The sequence below is a fragment of the Mus pahari genome, chromosome 1, assembly GCF_900095145.1.
Source record: "Mus pahari chromosome 1, PAHARI_EIJ_v1.1, whole genome shotgun sequence".
Classification (NCBI taxonomy): Eukaryota; Metazoa; Chordata; class Mammalia; order Rodentia; family Muridae; genus Mus; species Mus pahari.
In genome coordinates, this window is record NC_034590.1 from 72610466 (window position 1) to 72626152 (window position 15687).

The 15687-nt window shown below is 48.6% G+C and overlaps 1 protein-coding gene across 1 annotated transcript in view; it reads left to right on the plus strand.

Annotated features, from left to right (window-relative positions):
- Clpb (ClpB homolog, mitochondrial AAA ATPase chaperonin) overlaps window positions 1-15687 on the plus strand; it is a 121950-nt gene that overhangs the window by 103990 nt on the left and 2273 nt on the right. Inside the window, exons 8-12 of the mRNA XM_021198136.1 lie at window positions 3697-3774; window positions 4437-4492; window positions 8814-8858; window positions 9209-9370; window positions 15322-15478. Coding sequence (XP_021053795.1) covers window positions 3697-3774; window positions 4437-4492; window positions 8814-8858; window positions 9209-9370; window positions 15322-15478 — 498 coding nt within the window. The remainder of the gene's footprint in view (window positions 1-3696; window positions 3775-4436; window positions 4493-8813; window positions 8859-9208; window positions 9371-15321; window positions 15479-15687) is intronic.

Consider the following 15687-nt stretch of genomic DNA (forward strand, 5'->3'; position numbering starts at 1 on the left):
AAAGAATTAATTTAGTCAACAAACATTAAACCAGTGAGAGGCTAGTCTCAGGAATCGGTAAGAAATTAGAGTGCCCAGACCCTATAGCCCCCTGCCCCATATAAGGGCACAGGTAGAAGAAATCCCTTTATTGATTTCCCATGGCTGGTTCCTAGTTTCCTCCTGTGTGAAACAGACATTGCATACCACTTGGCATTACTACATTGTTGAAGGAGATATTTTAAAAGCTGACACTGAACCAAGTAGTGGTGGCTCACACCTTTAATTCTAGCACTCAGGTGACAGAGGAAAGCTGATTTCTGAGTTCCACCAGCCTGGGCTCCCCAAGAAACCCTGTCTTGAAAAACATTTTTAAAAAATGTAAATGTGAAATGCAGATGGACAGACACTGAGTGCCGTCATTGCTGTCACAGATTTCCATAACTCTCATCCCAATCATTGCCCTGTCTCCATGGGGAGCTGACAGTACATGGACCTCTGTCCATTTTAGAAATAAAGAAACCAAGACTAAAAAGGAATAGGTGTTTTACTTAACCAACGAGGAAGTGGCAGAAGACAAGACTCTAAGCAAGCTCCTCTTAAGACATCCTCCCCACCACACTGCTCTATAAACGAATACGTAACCAGAGAGCTGATGGGCTCAGGGCTCTGATGGACTTGATCATGAAGACTTGCTACAGAGCCTTTTTCCCCAGTGGTCTCACAGTAACAGACGTGGTCAAGAAAAAGCATCTGGTGAGGGACTACCGAGATGTGTGCTAGTGCAACGTGTGGGAGCGGAAGAGCAGAGGTGGAACTTGCAGAGCAGGGATCTGTGGGGGCGAGGTGCTGAGCTGCACTTGCAGAAGGCCCCTGACACTGGAGAGCCAAGGACAGTAGTGAGGACAGGATTAGGGCTTCTGGAGCTGCCCTCCTTTGCCATGCTCCCGACACAATGTAGGCTCAGGGGTCAGCCACAGTGGGATTAAAGCCCTGCTTTTCTGACTGTTCCTATGGACCTGAGCAGGTTTCCTAATGTCTACGTACACATTCTCATCTATAAAACAGGAATCAAGCTCCCTGCCCATCTTGCCTTCTATAACTATAATTATAACCATAATGAGGCACTGTGACGTTACTGACAGAGATTCTTTATGAAGTGCTAGGAAAGTAAGTTGCACATTTGCTGAGCCGCAGTAAGAGCATCAGAACTTATAGCCACATGCATGTGGGCCCCCTCCAGCCTCCATCTGGCCTAACCTTTACCCTGGACTGACAGGACTCTCCAGGCTCCCCAGCCTCAGTCTTCAGCCCTGACCAGCCACACACCCTGGGGCTCGCCTTCCCCAGGTTTTCCTAGCTGCCTTCATTTTTCATTCTGTCGGACTCCATCTGCTTGGCCGTTTTTCTCTTCAGATATTATTAGAAATATCCAGAGTTATAATTGTTTAATGGTTGGCATTTCGCCTGTTTTGCAGGGACCCCAGAGCAGGCCCACCCCAGACTCCTGCCCTGGGTCTGGCAGAATTGACCAGGGACAGCTGTGCAGTGGAGTCTGCCTGGCATTATAAAGAGCTCTTTCCCAGGTGCATTATTAGAAAGGAAGGGGAAAGATGGCCCCAGGCGTAATTCAATTCCACATTCTCCATGGTGTATTTTTTGTGCTGCACAGCCCAGCTATGTGCAGCTCTCAGTGGGCTAGGACACTACCCCAAAAGAACAGCCAAGAGCAGAACCTCAAAACCATGATACCCTGCCTGAGGGGCCATTCCACCTATCCGAGTGATGCTGGGTTCGTCTGCCTTTCCAGATATCAAAGCCTAAGCCTGCTTCAGGCTTCCTCTGTTCTCAACATCGATTTTCATCTCTTTGGAAGAATATGGCTCTTCTCCGCTCAGCCTCTGTTGGCCCTGCCTGTGCACATACACATTTGGTTATACATAGCAACCACCAAGTCTTACCTTCTGCCAAAACTTACTACTTGTACCGTTCCCAAATACTCTCACCCCTAACTCCTTGTTTCCATTGGCAAACGCTTGGAGTTTCCTCCTTTATCCCTGTGTTCAGGCCTATGAGGGCTCTGAGTGTCCCTCCTAACCAGCCCTTTCAGAGAACCCCAGCTAGTTAGTTAAAGAAGATCCAGATTTCAGCCCAGGAGAGAATCAGGCCATTTCCCCAAGTTCTTCTTAGGAAGCAACTCCTGGCAGCACAGGTGGCTGGTCTGTTCTTGAGCTTGCACTGTTTCCATCTGTTTCTAAAAGGTGAGGAAGAAAGCAGGCATGGGTGGCCCAGGCTCAGCCTGCTCCTACCTATCCCTTATGTTAGTTCCTCTCCCACCACTTTGGGCCTGCCACCTCTCCAGATTGTCAGCCCTGTGATCTGTCATCTTTCCTGTGGCTGCTTTGAAGCCCAACAGCATAACATTTGGGAGCTTGCCTCCTCCAGATTGGCAGACAATCCCTAGAACTGTTGACTCCTCCATTAAGTTTGTTTCCAGGCCTTGTTCTCTGACATATATCCTTCTTACTGTCCTGTGACACTCTGGGGACCAGACCAGACACACTGTTCCATCTGCAGACAGACCCTGACATTGCACAGTGCTCTGTCCTCTTCCTGCTTCTAACCACTGTGTTTCCATTAGTGCCACCCAAATTGGCACTCACTTCTTAAAGCAGCTGTATTTGGGGGGGGGGGGGTTGGTTTGGTTGGTTTGGGGGTTTGGTTGGGTTGGTTGGTTTGGGGGTTTGGTTAGTTGGTTTGGGGGGGGGGTTGGTTGGTTGGTTGGTTTGGGGGGTTGTTTGCTTGTTTTGTGTTTTGTAAAGGTAAGTTTTGGGAAAGAAGCCACCCTTACATACCATCTACCAACTATATAACTTAGCAAGTCTCTCTGTCTGTTGCCTGTTTCCTGTTCCAGATGATGGAGTTACAAACACTTTCCCCTCAGTGTTTCTGTGGGTCTTAAATACAGTTAGTGACTTCTCGCTGTACCTAGTATCCAGGGTGTCCAATGTGTGACTCTTCTCATGATTCTGCCTCATCCACTCTGTAGCTGAGACTGGATATCTTCACCTTCATGCATAGCCCTTGACCACTTACTTCGTAAAGAAGAGCCTCAAGAAACCTAGTACAGATCTGCCCTCTCCTCACCCCCAGCCCTCCAGAGCCATAGAGGAGACAGAGCCCAGGCTGTACACTGCCCTTGATGGGCTTCCAGAAAATGCTTTTGGCTCTGTTCTGTTTCTTAAACCACACATCAGAACAGACCTTGGTTTCCCCAAGTGGGAAAGAGTACACCTCTCACGCCTCCCCGGGCCCCTGGGTATCACGGCGTCATTCTCTGCTAGTTTCCCAGGTGAGTAGAGGGGTGGCCAGAGAGAGTTAATGTCCCTCTCAGATTCTCCTTCACCAGTCCCCCACCCCCCTCACCTCCATTCACCATCCACCCGCCTTTTGGTTTCCCTGGCAACGCTGAGTGCTCATCCTGGAAAACTTTATCCGAAATCTGCTCTGGGCAGCTTTCCAAATCCATGCTAACCTGATTAGGTGTCTCTAGGGGCCTTGCCAGCTAATCAGATTAGGCAGCACTAATGGTAGTGAGGACTTTGAGTGGGCGCAGAGCAGTAAAACATATTGTATACTTAGTGATAATTATCCTGCCTTTTGTGTCATTGATTTATCTGTCTCCCTCCCCATCCCATGTTGTGTGTTTGGCTGTAGCGATCCGGAGGAAGGAGAATGGCTGGTACGATGAGGAGCACCCTCTAGTCTTCCTCTTCTTGGGATCGTCTGGAATAGGTAATCATGGGCAGATCAGCCACTGGGGAAGCAGAGCTAGAGAAGCATCTGGCCTGGGCCTGACAGCTCCAGAAACAGCTGCCCTAGATCACAGAGTCACTAAGAAATCAGACCCGGGCTTCTTAGTCATGTCCCATGTTACCCTGTACACCCATAGGCTCACCTCTGAGGAAAGAACCGCCTTTACTTTCTGACACACCAGCTGTACTCAGAACAGCCTACCTTCAGGAGACTCGGGAAGTCAGGGCACTCCTAGAAGAGATGAAGTTTGTGCTAAATTTCAAAGAATGAGTTGGGTTACAAGCACTACTGCCTGCCTCCACTCCTAGAGTGCGGCTACAGAGAAAGTCCTTGGCTTCATCACAGGAAGCTGGAAGTGCACTGTGATTGTTGCTTCAGCTTCACCTTGGAAATTTCTGGACCTCAGGTTCCTATCCATAAAGGGAGTGCTCATCAGTGTCCATACATCCTAGTGTTGTTTTAATTGTTTTGAGACAAGGTCTCTTTACATAGCCCTGACTGTTATGGAACTCACTATGTAATAAATCCTCCTGCCTCTGCCTCCCAGTTGCTGGGATGAGCACCACCATAGCTGTCCCCAGTGTCCTTTTACTCCACAGATTGTCAGCTGGTCTGACCTATCTCATCTACCTTATTCCTAGGAAAAACCGAGCTGGCCAAGCAGACAGCAAAGTATATGCACAAAGATGCCAAAAAGGTAAGGAATTGGGACCAGGATCGTCTGTAAGCCCTTCATGCTTGTCCTGAAGCCTAAGCGGCAGATGGTCAAAAACCTGGGCCTCTGCTCTAGCCAGAGATTGCTCTAAGAATTAACTTTTTCATGCCTCAGTTTCTTCAGCTGTGAAATAGCAATGATCATCTTTAGCCTGCCTGAATCAGGGCTCTTGGGAGAACTAGATGAGATTCGTCCGCACATTGCTGAGCACCCTGTCCTTGGCAGGCATCTTGCTGGATGTACTCATAGCTAATACAGTGTTTATTGGGGGCTCTGCAGGAGCTCAGGCTAGCTAGGTATCCCAATGGGGTGGGGCTGTGCTACCGGGAACCTCGGCTTCTGGAGAAACAAGTAGGCGTGGTGTCATGCTTCCCCACCTAGGCTTCCACTCTGCCTCTCACCGAGCCCAGAGCCTTGCAGTCTCCCCAGCTATGTTTATCCACACGTGCTTTTAAAGGCCTTGGGTGACAGGAGGTGCCTTTGAGAAAGCAGTCCTTGGTGACCTACAAAATACTCAGTTAAAGCTAAGTGCCTCCCCATCGTTAAGGTTAAGTTCCCCCATTTGCCCCTGGAGGTTGCCTAAGACTCCAGTGCCTTGCCTGGTTTCATGGCCACCTCCCCACTTCCCCACCCCCACCGCCAGAGGCATGGAAAGGCTGCTTAGGCCCTGCCAGCTAAATTGCCCAGGGGCAGAGTCCTGAACTCCTATCACCTTGTTCCTGTTCCCTTGCCACCTCCCTGAGGATCCTTGGATCCATGGAAACAAAGTAGCCCAGGATGCCTGAGCCCTGCTATGGAGCAACTGGCAGAAAACTCTTAAACTTACCTGTGTCTGCCAGCAGCTGTGTGCAACCTCTGCCAGACCCACTCCAGACCCACTAGACAGGCAGGCAAGCAGGCAAGAAGAGGTGTGTGGCATGCTAATATGCTCCAACCGAAATAGCGGCTTTAGACAATTCATCAGGTTGGCAGCGATTGAAACAATTAGCACTCTGGAAAGGGCCATAAACTAGCAAGACTATTAGGAAAGATGCAGTTACGGGCAGGAACCACCTGATTAGGGATGAAGAATTCTGAGTGGTTTAATTTTAATACTGTCAGAAAGGTTAATATTTAATTACAAATTATAATCTCCTTATCCATGCTGTCTTAATATGTCTTCATACACAGTGGATGTGGGAGGAGAGTGTCTGCTGACTCTCTGCTGTAGAAAGACTGTTGATGCGGGTACCTTTTAGTTGGTACATCTAAATGGGGACAGAAACCCCCACCACCAGAGGGTGTCTCAAGGGTGGGATGGAGATCAGTACACACCTCCTCCACAAGACAAGTAGCACCCGCTCCTTCCTGAATCTGCTGAGTGCCAATGTGCTATGGGGCCCCAAGCCCGAGAGCCATGGAGTTCCAGTTCTGTTTTCTCCTGGCCCTAAAGTAGGTCCTTCCCCACACACAAAAAAATCAGCTTTCCTGCCTCAGGGAAGAGCTCTCCAGTCCCTCTCCTGAGGTTGTGAGCATTGGCTTACTCAGGCTCTCACACACTGTCATAGACACTATCTCTCCTTAGCCTGTCCCGGCAGTGCCCTCCTGCTGAACGTCTTCCTTGATCCTATGAGGAACAGTGCTGACTTCATCTGCTTTTTAGTTGAGGGAGCTGAAGCCCTAGAGTCACAGGAGGCTTGTCCAAGGTCATTTGTTAGGAGGAGGCGTGAGCCCAGAGTCTATGTAGCCTTCCACTTTTCTCTCAGTACCATTATTCTCAGCTGTTCAAGGGGTAAAATTAGAAATACGTTGACTCGTCTGTTTCACAGAGGAAGATGAGATGCATAACTGGCCCCCAGAAAACACTTACTTACTAAATAATGTGTGATTGATTCTTCTATAAAGCCCCTTATCGGTCCCACCCCCTGGGCCAACCATTATAGAGTATGTTTCCGTAGACATTGCCTAGCCATGGGACACTCATGGTTGAAGCAAGCCGTCAGAATCCAAGAGAACCTTGGACTGTTAAGCTGACGAGCCAGTGTTCCTGACACCTCCAGGACAGTCAGTAAAGTGCAGAAAGTGTTAGGTGTGAGTCCAGTGTCACACAGGCTCATCACAAGTGGGAACTTCGTTCCCTGTGCCGGGGCCGGTTTGGGTCTGCCTCTCTGACCCTTGATCACAGTTGTGAAGAGACAGTGATGCTCACCGCCTCACAAGGCATTATGGGTAGCTGCACAGTTTCTTCCCAGACCCATTTGTGAACTTACTGGGTTTCTTCCCCTCAGCTTCTGTACTATTCCCCCACTGGACAGCCTTGCTAACTCTCGTCAGCTTTAGTAATCCTTGAGAAAGAACCTTTTGTTCTGTGACATCATCATAAGGCCAAGTACTGGAGCCCAAAAGATTTTCAAGTTTTAGTGGCACTATAGTGGCAGATTAAGAGTAATTATTTGAATCTCCTTCTGTGTGGAATTGAGACTCTATTTTCACCCATTTCCTAAGTAGTAGGTTCTATAATGCTGCTCTCCCACTGGATTACTAAGACAATGGTATAAAATGGTAAACTCCATTACTCCTAGTATTACATATTACCCATAATGCACACTCAGGGCATGTTGGATGTGATCATAGTTTCTGTTTTCTCTTTGTATATAACCAAATTAAAGTCATATGAAACCAAAAAGATTCCAACCAAGAATATCAAGCCCAAAAACTTGTCCAAGCTGCTTAACAAGACTCTAGAATAGACTCTAGAATAACTGTGGTGAGGTCACTTGTCATAAGAAAGCACTGCTCTATACCCTCTGGGTCCTATGACAGTCCCTTCTGAGCACAAACCTGTGAACCTTTCAAATGAAGACCACTGAGAACCTAGCTATTGACAGGGAAAATGAAAGGCAGTGCTTATCATGACCAAAAGCTTATCAGCAAAGCCCTGAGCAAGATACTACATTGTGGGGTTTGTTTCTTCATCTCCACTTACCACAGGCTGTGCTCACTCTACGCCATTTAATAGCTTCCTCAGAACATTGCAAGGCATGTCGTAAGCACAGCAGATGTCCACTGTTACCAGACATGTGTCTGTGACTCTTCCAGATTTTTGCTACCTCTGGTTAGCAGTCTGAGCTTTCCTACAGTTGTCCTGTTCCTTTCCAGAAACTTTTTTGAATGAGCTGCTGAGAGACTCTCTTGGAAGTGCTGCTTATGCCCACTAACTGAGAGCACCATTGCCTACCATACAGCCTCACTAACAGCCTTTCTAATGTCTTTCCTACCTAGTGGCTTAGGTCTTTCTTCAGACCAAGAGCCTGGTGTTGCACAGGGAGATACTGGTTTGAGGGCTAAAGCCACACAGTCAGTGGAAGAACTGGGTCCTGTCACCTGACTTCTGGACTAACTCATCCCTCCAGCCTGTCCCTGTGCAATGACAGGGCAGACAACATAGTCTCCTTCATTGTGTGGCTGCTTGAAATGTAGCCTGGCTAAAATACCATTGTGGTCACATGTGGTACCATGTCAGCCTCACCTATTGGGAGCAGCAGTGCTTATGCATTCTACCTAGAGCTTAGTAAAGAGAGAAAAACAGAATTTTTTGATAGCCAAGATGCCCTCATAGCTTCAGGAACCCATGACTGAGAAGGGCTTCTCTGCCTGTGTTAAATCACACACACCAGTGCCTTTTTCCCTGGCACTAACTGTGGCCTTCTCCCTAAAGGGCTTTCTGGACAATCATCCGCATGACCATGGTAGAGAAAGAAGACCTACAGGCTCATCACAGATTTACATTTTAAGAAAATTAAGAAAAATGTAAAATGATAGCTGTGAGCTAGCTATAAAGATGAATCAAGGGGACATACGCTTGCCATAGCCTTGCACAGTTGAGGAGCACTGTGGAGACCTTCCCTTCATGTCCTCACCATCCCTACTGGTGGTGCTGACCTTGGCCATGCCTGCTTGCTCCACTCAAACTACCAAGCTGCCACTTCTTGAGGACAAAAGCTTCAGTGCTGGGCACACATGGAACACCCTCTGGGAATGGGGGTGGGGTGGGAGCTGTAGATAATGTGATAACAAGTCCTGTAAAAGCTGCTGGGAGGAAGGGACAGTCCAAATGTTTTCATAAGGACACAGGTGTGATTTGGCCTTATTAAGGTAAAAAATAAAAGTATCCTGTGGGAAAGTGGGTGAGAGAAGGCAAGGACTAGGGAAAATGTGGAGTTTGATAATGTGGCACATCTGAAGGCCTAGGATAGTTGAGAGGTCTGGCCTGGGCCCTGCCCTTGCCTCCTGTCTCACACTGACAAACTTTATTTCCATTCAGGGCTTTATCCGGCTCGACATGTCTGAGTTCCAAGAGCGACATGAGGTGAGATAGTCTTTGGGGAAGCGTGTCTCAGAGGGCTTGAAATCATCACTACTTGGGGTTTTGTATGACTTGTCACTTGAACCTTTGGTTTCCAATAATTCTTCAACAGCCCTGGGATCTGTCCTGAGGGCAGAGGGGGTGTAGATCCACAGTAGGGTCACATTGATGTGCTCTGCACAACACTTCCAAAGGAACTGATCCATCTGCTCTCCCATCATGGCAGGCTCCCTGACTATTCGTGATGAGACTGGCCCTCTTAGTAACTGTGTGCAGCCATCTTCCCACACTGGCCCCATTTGTAGGCTAAAAACACAAACAGACATTTCTAACATGTTCTTGCCTTCCACCAGGTAGCCAAGTTTATCGGTTCTCCACCAGGCTACATTGGCCATGAAGAGGGTGGCCAGCTGACCAAGAAACTGAAACAGTGCCCAAATGCAGTAGTCCTCTTTGATGAGGTGGACAAGGCCCATCCAGATGTGCTCACCATCATGCTGCAGCTGTTTGATGAGGTAAATAAAAACAGGCACTTGAAAGGAAAGCAGCTAGACTTCCTGGCCTTGTAGGCCCGTGTAGAGGTGCAGCGGGGCAGGCGAGGAGGGAGACAAGAACTTATTTCTAACCCTGCTCCCTAACTGGCTTTTTAACCTTAGCAAGCCTGTCTCTAGACATCAAAGGCCTCCAGGGACAAAGAAGGACATACCATTTTGTGTATATGATATTTGGCCTGCGTGTTTATCTGTCTGTGTACCATGTGTGTGGTTCCCACAGAGACCAGAAGAGGCCATCAGATCCCTCAGGGCTGGAGTTACAAATGGTAACTACCATGTGGGTGCTAGAAATCAATCCTAGGTCCTCTGGACAAGCAGCCAGTGCCCTTAACTGCAAGCACTACTGGTCTGCGCTAACTTGTTTTAAATGGAAACTATATCATTACTGGTGAAATGGTATTACTGCGGTCATAATGCCCATCCCCTGACAAATTGGGCAGTCCCTCCACTGGTCAGGTGGGATACAGATGAGAACTCACTTTTCTCTGTCCATTTAATATCTACCTCTATTAAAGATTTAACAATGCCGGGCGTTGTGGCGCACGCCTTTAATCCCAGCACTCAGGAGGCAGAGGCAGGCTGATTTCTGAGTTCGAGGCCAGCCTGGTCTGCAAAGTGAGTTCCAGAACAGTCAGGGCTACACAGAGAAACCCTGTCTCGAAAAAACAAAAAAAAAAAGATTTAACAGAAGGGGCTGGAGAGATGGTTCAGCAGTTAAGGGCACTGGCTGCTCTTCTAGAGGACCCAGGTTCAATTCCCAGCACCCACAAGGCAGCTCATAGCTGTCTGTAACTCCAAGATCTGACATACATGCAGGCAAAATACCAATGCTCATAAAAATCAAAAAAATAAAAGATTTATCAGACATCATTGCTGGTCACTGTGATAGTCAGGAAGAAAGGAAAATGCCAAAGTTCAGAGAAGGTAGAAATGATAACTGCACAGCTGCAGAGCTTCAATGTAAAACACAGGAGTTGAGTGTGGATGCACGTGGTCCCAGAGCCAGTTCTGCTCTATACCTTGTCTCCTTGAACCTGAGGTACTTAGCCTCAAGTCGCTGGCCTAGAGTCGCTGCCCTGCCAGAAGAATGTGAGGACCAAGAACTGGGTGGACATGAGAACCTCTTCTCTAAGAGTTGCACTAGCTGCGCCAGGTGCCGGGTGGGGTTTGGCCCACTTTTGTCTTGGTCTCCTCCAGTTTTGGGAAATTGAGGACTTGCTTTGCTTCCCATGTCACATAGAGGCTCTCCCAGAGCAAATAAAAATGTAGATGCCAAGTGACAGGATCCAAATGTCCCCACCAGCTACAAGCCTTCCCAGCAGGCCCAGTGTTTTTTTTTTTCTTTTTTTACCTTTTCCCCAGTTAGCTGCCATCTTCCCAGTTAGCTGGCTTGCAGAAGGAAAGGCCTGTCCTCCAGAGCTCCCACTCAGTCATGCATGTGTTCTGAGCCTCCCTGTCGGGACCTCTTGGGGAGATGCAAGTGCTCAGCTGTGGACTACACCCGCCCCTGCCTACTAGGAAGCAGGTAGAAACACAGAGAGATAAGAATAGGAGGTTTTGCACTTTGTGTGCTACCACACACCATTCTAAGAAACGTACGTGTCTATTCATCCCATCCTCAGAGGAACACTGAGTTAAAGGTGCTTAAACTACCGGCCATTCCAAAGCTTACAGGGGCATCTAGGGCCAGAGGAGGCCAGTCTGCAGGGAAGTACTTGAGGGAGAGCCCCGCTTAGGGAGGTGAGCTGGCAGCCTGTTTGGCTTGTGGCCTTCCCACAGATTCCTGTGGTGTCCCCCTTGGCCCCAAGAAAAGTAAAGCTGCTGCTGACAACCAGTGGCCTCCCTGTCCTGCCACACCATTCCACTGGAGACCTCTAGGAAGCTGATGCTAATTCCTTCCTGCAGCACACAGCCCAGTCTGCTAGTCTGTGAAGCTCTTGACCCCACTGACCAAAGCTGCAGTCTGAGTTTACTTAGTCAGATTAAGCACTCATGCTTGCTTAGGACGGGCTCTGGGCGCTGCACTCGCTCCAGCCTTCCCCAAGCCCAGGCTGGAAAATGCTCAGCTGACTAACTGCAGATCTTATTTTACCTGTTTGTTTGTTTGTTTGTTTGCTTTGCTTTGCTTTGATTTTTGAGACAGGGCTTCTCTGTATAGCCCTGGCTGTTCTAGAACTGTCTGTAGACCAGGCTAGCCTCAAACTCAGAAACCCAGCTGCTTCTGTCTCCACAGTGCTGGGTTTAAAGATGTGCACTGTCTGCCATGTGTTTCTGAGGCAGACACAGGCTGGAAGAAGAACGCTGACAGCGCCAAGGCTCCAGGGTCTACAGCTCTTTACCAGGGCTGCCATTCAGAAAGTGAGAGCAGAGCAGTACAGATGAGATGGCTAGGGAGAGAGCTCAGAGCATGCTATGGTCCCAGGTTCCATCCTTAGTCACACACACACACACACACACACACACACCCCAAATAATATTTAAAGCAGACAAAGAATATAGATTTATCCTACAGGGGATAAGGAATATTTGGAAGACCTTTAAGCAGCAGTGTCAGATTTTCACTTTACAAAGACCCTGAAGGCAGGTATGCAAAGGAGGGCCCTCACAGGAGGAGACCCAGTGAAGAGTCAGCTGAAGAACCCATCTGTAGCTGCAGCAGCCTGGTCCAAAGCAAATTTCATGAGCCTAGACATCTTTGAGGAGAAAGGTATTGGCACCAATGTCTAGCCTGAATAATCAAGTGGCCGAGCCGTGAGCTAAAGCCAGGAAATCTGCAGGCCAAGCAGAGATGCAGACAGAGAGGAAGGGGACCCCTGGGGCAGTGCTGAGAATGTGATGTCTATGGACCAGCCCAGAGATGCTCCAATTTAGGAATATTTAGGAATATTTAGGAATAGTCTGGCCAAAGTCACAATTCATGATTCCTTCAGCACAAAGGCTGAAGCTTCCAAAGGAATGTCCCCTGTCAATGTAAACAGGATTCTGTGGCCCAGAAGCAGTGAGGGATTAGCCGGCAAGCCCAGCATAGATCAAAGGTTCAAGGAGGAATCACCACAGTGACAGGCAATCCACAGAGTGTAGCTCACATGTTTGTCCTTGTGTGTTACCGATGAGCTAGTGAACAGGGCCCCTGAGGAAGTGGGGGGAGTAACAAATGCAGTTAGAAGGGCACGTGATCCAGAGTGTGGGGTGACAGAAGTCCCTGGACCCTGCCAGGCCTGACCTCCCAATCCTGCATGGAGAAAATCAAAAACTCTCTAGCTGTCACCAAAGTACCATGAACACTGGGTCATCTCCAGTAGAAGTCCCAGAAAAAGCCTGGTCCCTCGGGCGCTATCCTCTCTTCTTCCCTTCAAAGACTCACAGGATTCTAACCCTAAGTACAGGCAGGGCTGATAGGTAGCTCATAAGCCAAGGGTGAGATTTGCATCCCAGCCAAGATAACTGACAAGGACAGTTCTGTCTTTGGGATATCTTAATTGTCCAAGAAAACTGAGATGTGAATGTTAAAAGTCGCCCTTGGGATCAGTTGTGCAGTATACCTGTTCCCCTGGCCCTTGGTGGACCATCCTGAGGCCCAGTTATGAACAGAGCTTTGGTCTCACACTGCAATTGCTGCTAGATTATTGCTCTGTCCAGGACAGCAATGTATGAACCCAACCCTCAGGAATTAGCTCAGAAGGCCAGTGTGGAACACACAAAGTACAGTGTGCGCATGCTTGGGTCATGTCATATGAGCACCCAGACTTAACCCCAAGTTCAAGCTTTCCCCCCACTGATTTGGTTGTGTTAGAGCCAGTTAGCAAAGCAAAGAGCTGGGGGTTAACAGCTCAAGAGCAGAATCTTCTTCCCTTTTCCCACCCCAAACCAGGGACAGCAGGGTAACCAACTCCAAGATGTGGGGTGCCACGCCCCCTTGGAATTAATGCTTTCTTGAAGGCCTAGGCCAAGGGCTAAGCAAAAGAAGCCTGGAACCATGCTAGCACTCCAGTGCTTGTCAGTTCATGGACTTTAGAGGCAAAGACACGCCCTGACTGAGCCTGGGGTCATCAGGCAAGGGGAACATAAGTTTGACATAAGCATGGTGACAGGCTTAAACTGGGGCAGAAACCCACCGTGGTTCAGTGATCTGTCCCCCAGGCCATGTTCTCTAGCTCTGACTTAACTCAGACAACCCCAGGCAGGGATTCTCTCCCTCTCCATCTCTCCTACCTCTAGCTAGGAGTAAAGAATAAAGGATACAAATTATGTTTGGCCTAGAAGGAAAGCCAGGTATAATGAGGCACCCTTGGGATGCTCTCTAGCCTGGTGCAGAGGGCAAGGCGTAGCTCTGGGGTCAGCTTGTCTCTGTTGTCTTGTATTCTAGCTATAAGACTATGAACATGCAGCTAGTCTCTGACCTTGAGTTCTCTGTGATTGGAAAGGTCCAAGCAGTCAGCCAGTGAGTGCTGGACACCGAGACCAGACACGAGCCTCTACCCAGGGCTGTTCCATTCTGGAGATGGATGGAGGAGGCACTATGGTGACAGAGTGGTACCCTGCCTGTGTGCACCTGCCAGTCTATTGATTCCTGTCAGTGAGACCCTGCTCAACACTGTCACATGTGTCCATTGTCATGCACAGATGCCCTTGAGGCTTGCTGTATGCCCAGGGGTGTTCCCCCTTGGCCTGGTTACTTTCAGAGCACTGCACTTGCTCTTTTGTTTCTGCTGTTTCTTTTCTCATTCTTCTGTTCCTGTCTCCAGAAAGGATGCTTCCTCAGTATCACTCAGTGTTCCAAGAAAACATCCTAAAGTGTTTAAAAAAGGAACCTTGCCATGACCCCTCTTTGCCAGGATGAAGAATGGCTCTAAAGATAGATAGGCTGGACATGGTAGCACACACCTATAATCCCAGCACTAAGGAAGAGGAGGCAGGATGATCTAAAGTTCAAGAGTTACACAATAAGTATGAAGCTAGACTGGCCTACATGAGACCCTGGCTCAGAAAATAAATAGGCGTGTGCATAGGTAGATAGATGGATGGGTGGGTGGACGGACGGACAGACGGACAGACAGACAGACAGACAGACGGACAGGCAGACAGACAGACAGACAGATAGATAGATAGACAGACAGACAGACAGATAAAAAGCAAGCTAGGAGACAATGGCTCAGTGGTTAAAAGTGCTTCTTACAGTTCAAGCCTAGCAGCCATGTCATGTGTCTTACAACTCCTATTACTAATCTCCAGAGGATATGGTACCGTTCCTTTACCTCTACAGGCACCCGTACCTGCATGGTATAATACTAAATATCAAGAAAAGGAAAAAAAATCTGGGCATAGTGGTATAAGCCTTGAATCCCAGCACTTGGGAGGCAGAAGCAAGTTGGTCTTTGTGAGTTTGTGGCCAGCCCAGTCTGCATAGTTCCAGGACACTCCCAGCTACAGAGTAAGACCTAGCTCAAAATAATAAAAAAAAAAAAAAGATGTACAAGTGAGTGCTGTCTGACTTTACAAGCTATCCTAGGCCACAGGAATAACAGCTGTCTGACCATTTGCCCAGCGTGCTTTCATAAAGCGCTTCACAGTGACAGCTTCTATTCCTCATAATCATCCTCTAAGACATCCTACCCTGCACGGGTGCAGCGGGCAACCCAGGCTTCCCTTCATCATTGTCATTGTTTTCTGGTCTCACTGACCCTCTAGACCAGGATCATGACAAGGCTCAACGAGTCCCAGCCCAGCATAGGCCTCCAAAGGAAGTGTGTTTGGTGGCATCAGTCAGTGAAGCCATTGTTGTTAGGACATGAGTCCCATGCCCAGATAGCTTAGAGTGAGGGGCAACAGCACAGAGCATTGGGAAACAGCTGTCTGGTGGAGCTTGCCCAGCTGCCAGCTTCTTAAACATTACCATCCCTCCTCCTCACCAGGGCCGCCTGACCGATGGCAAGGGGAAGACCATTGACTGCAAGGATGCCATCTTCATCATGACTTCCAACGTAGCCAGTGATGAGATCGCCCAGCATGCATTGCAGCTCAGACAGGAAGCTTTGGAGATGAGCCGAAATCGAATCGCTGAAAACCTTGGTATGGTGTATGGCCTGGGCTGTTTCAGGGAGGTCATGTGGCTACTAGCATACTTAGGGGCAGAAATGGAGTTGAGATTCTTAGAGCAGAAACAGGCATCATACCAGAGAGAGCGAGGACAAGAGATTGTGTTCCTCCCTCAGTAAAGCCCAGTCCTACTGGTTTACAGGAGAGCTTCAGAAACACACACACACACACACACACACACA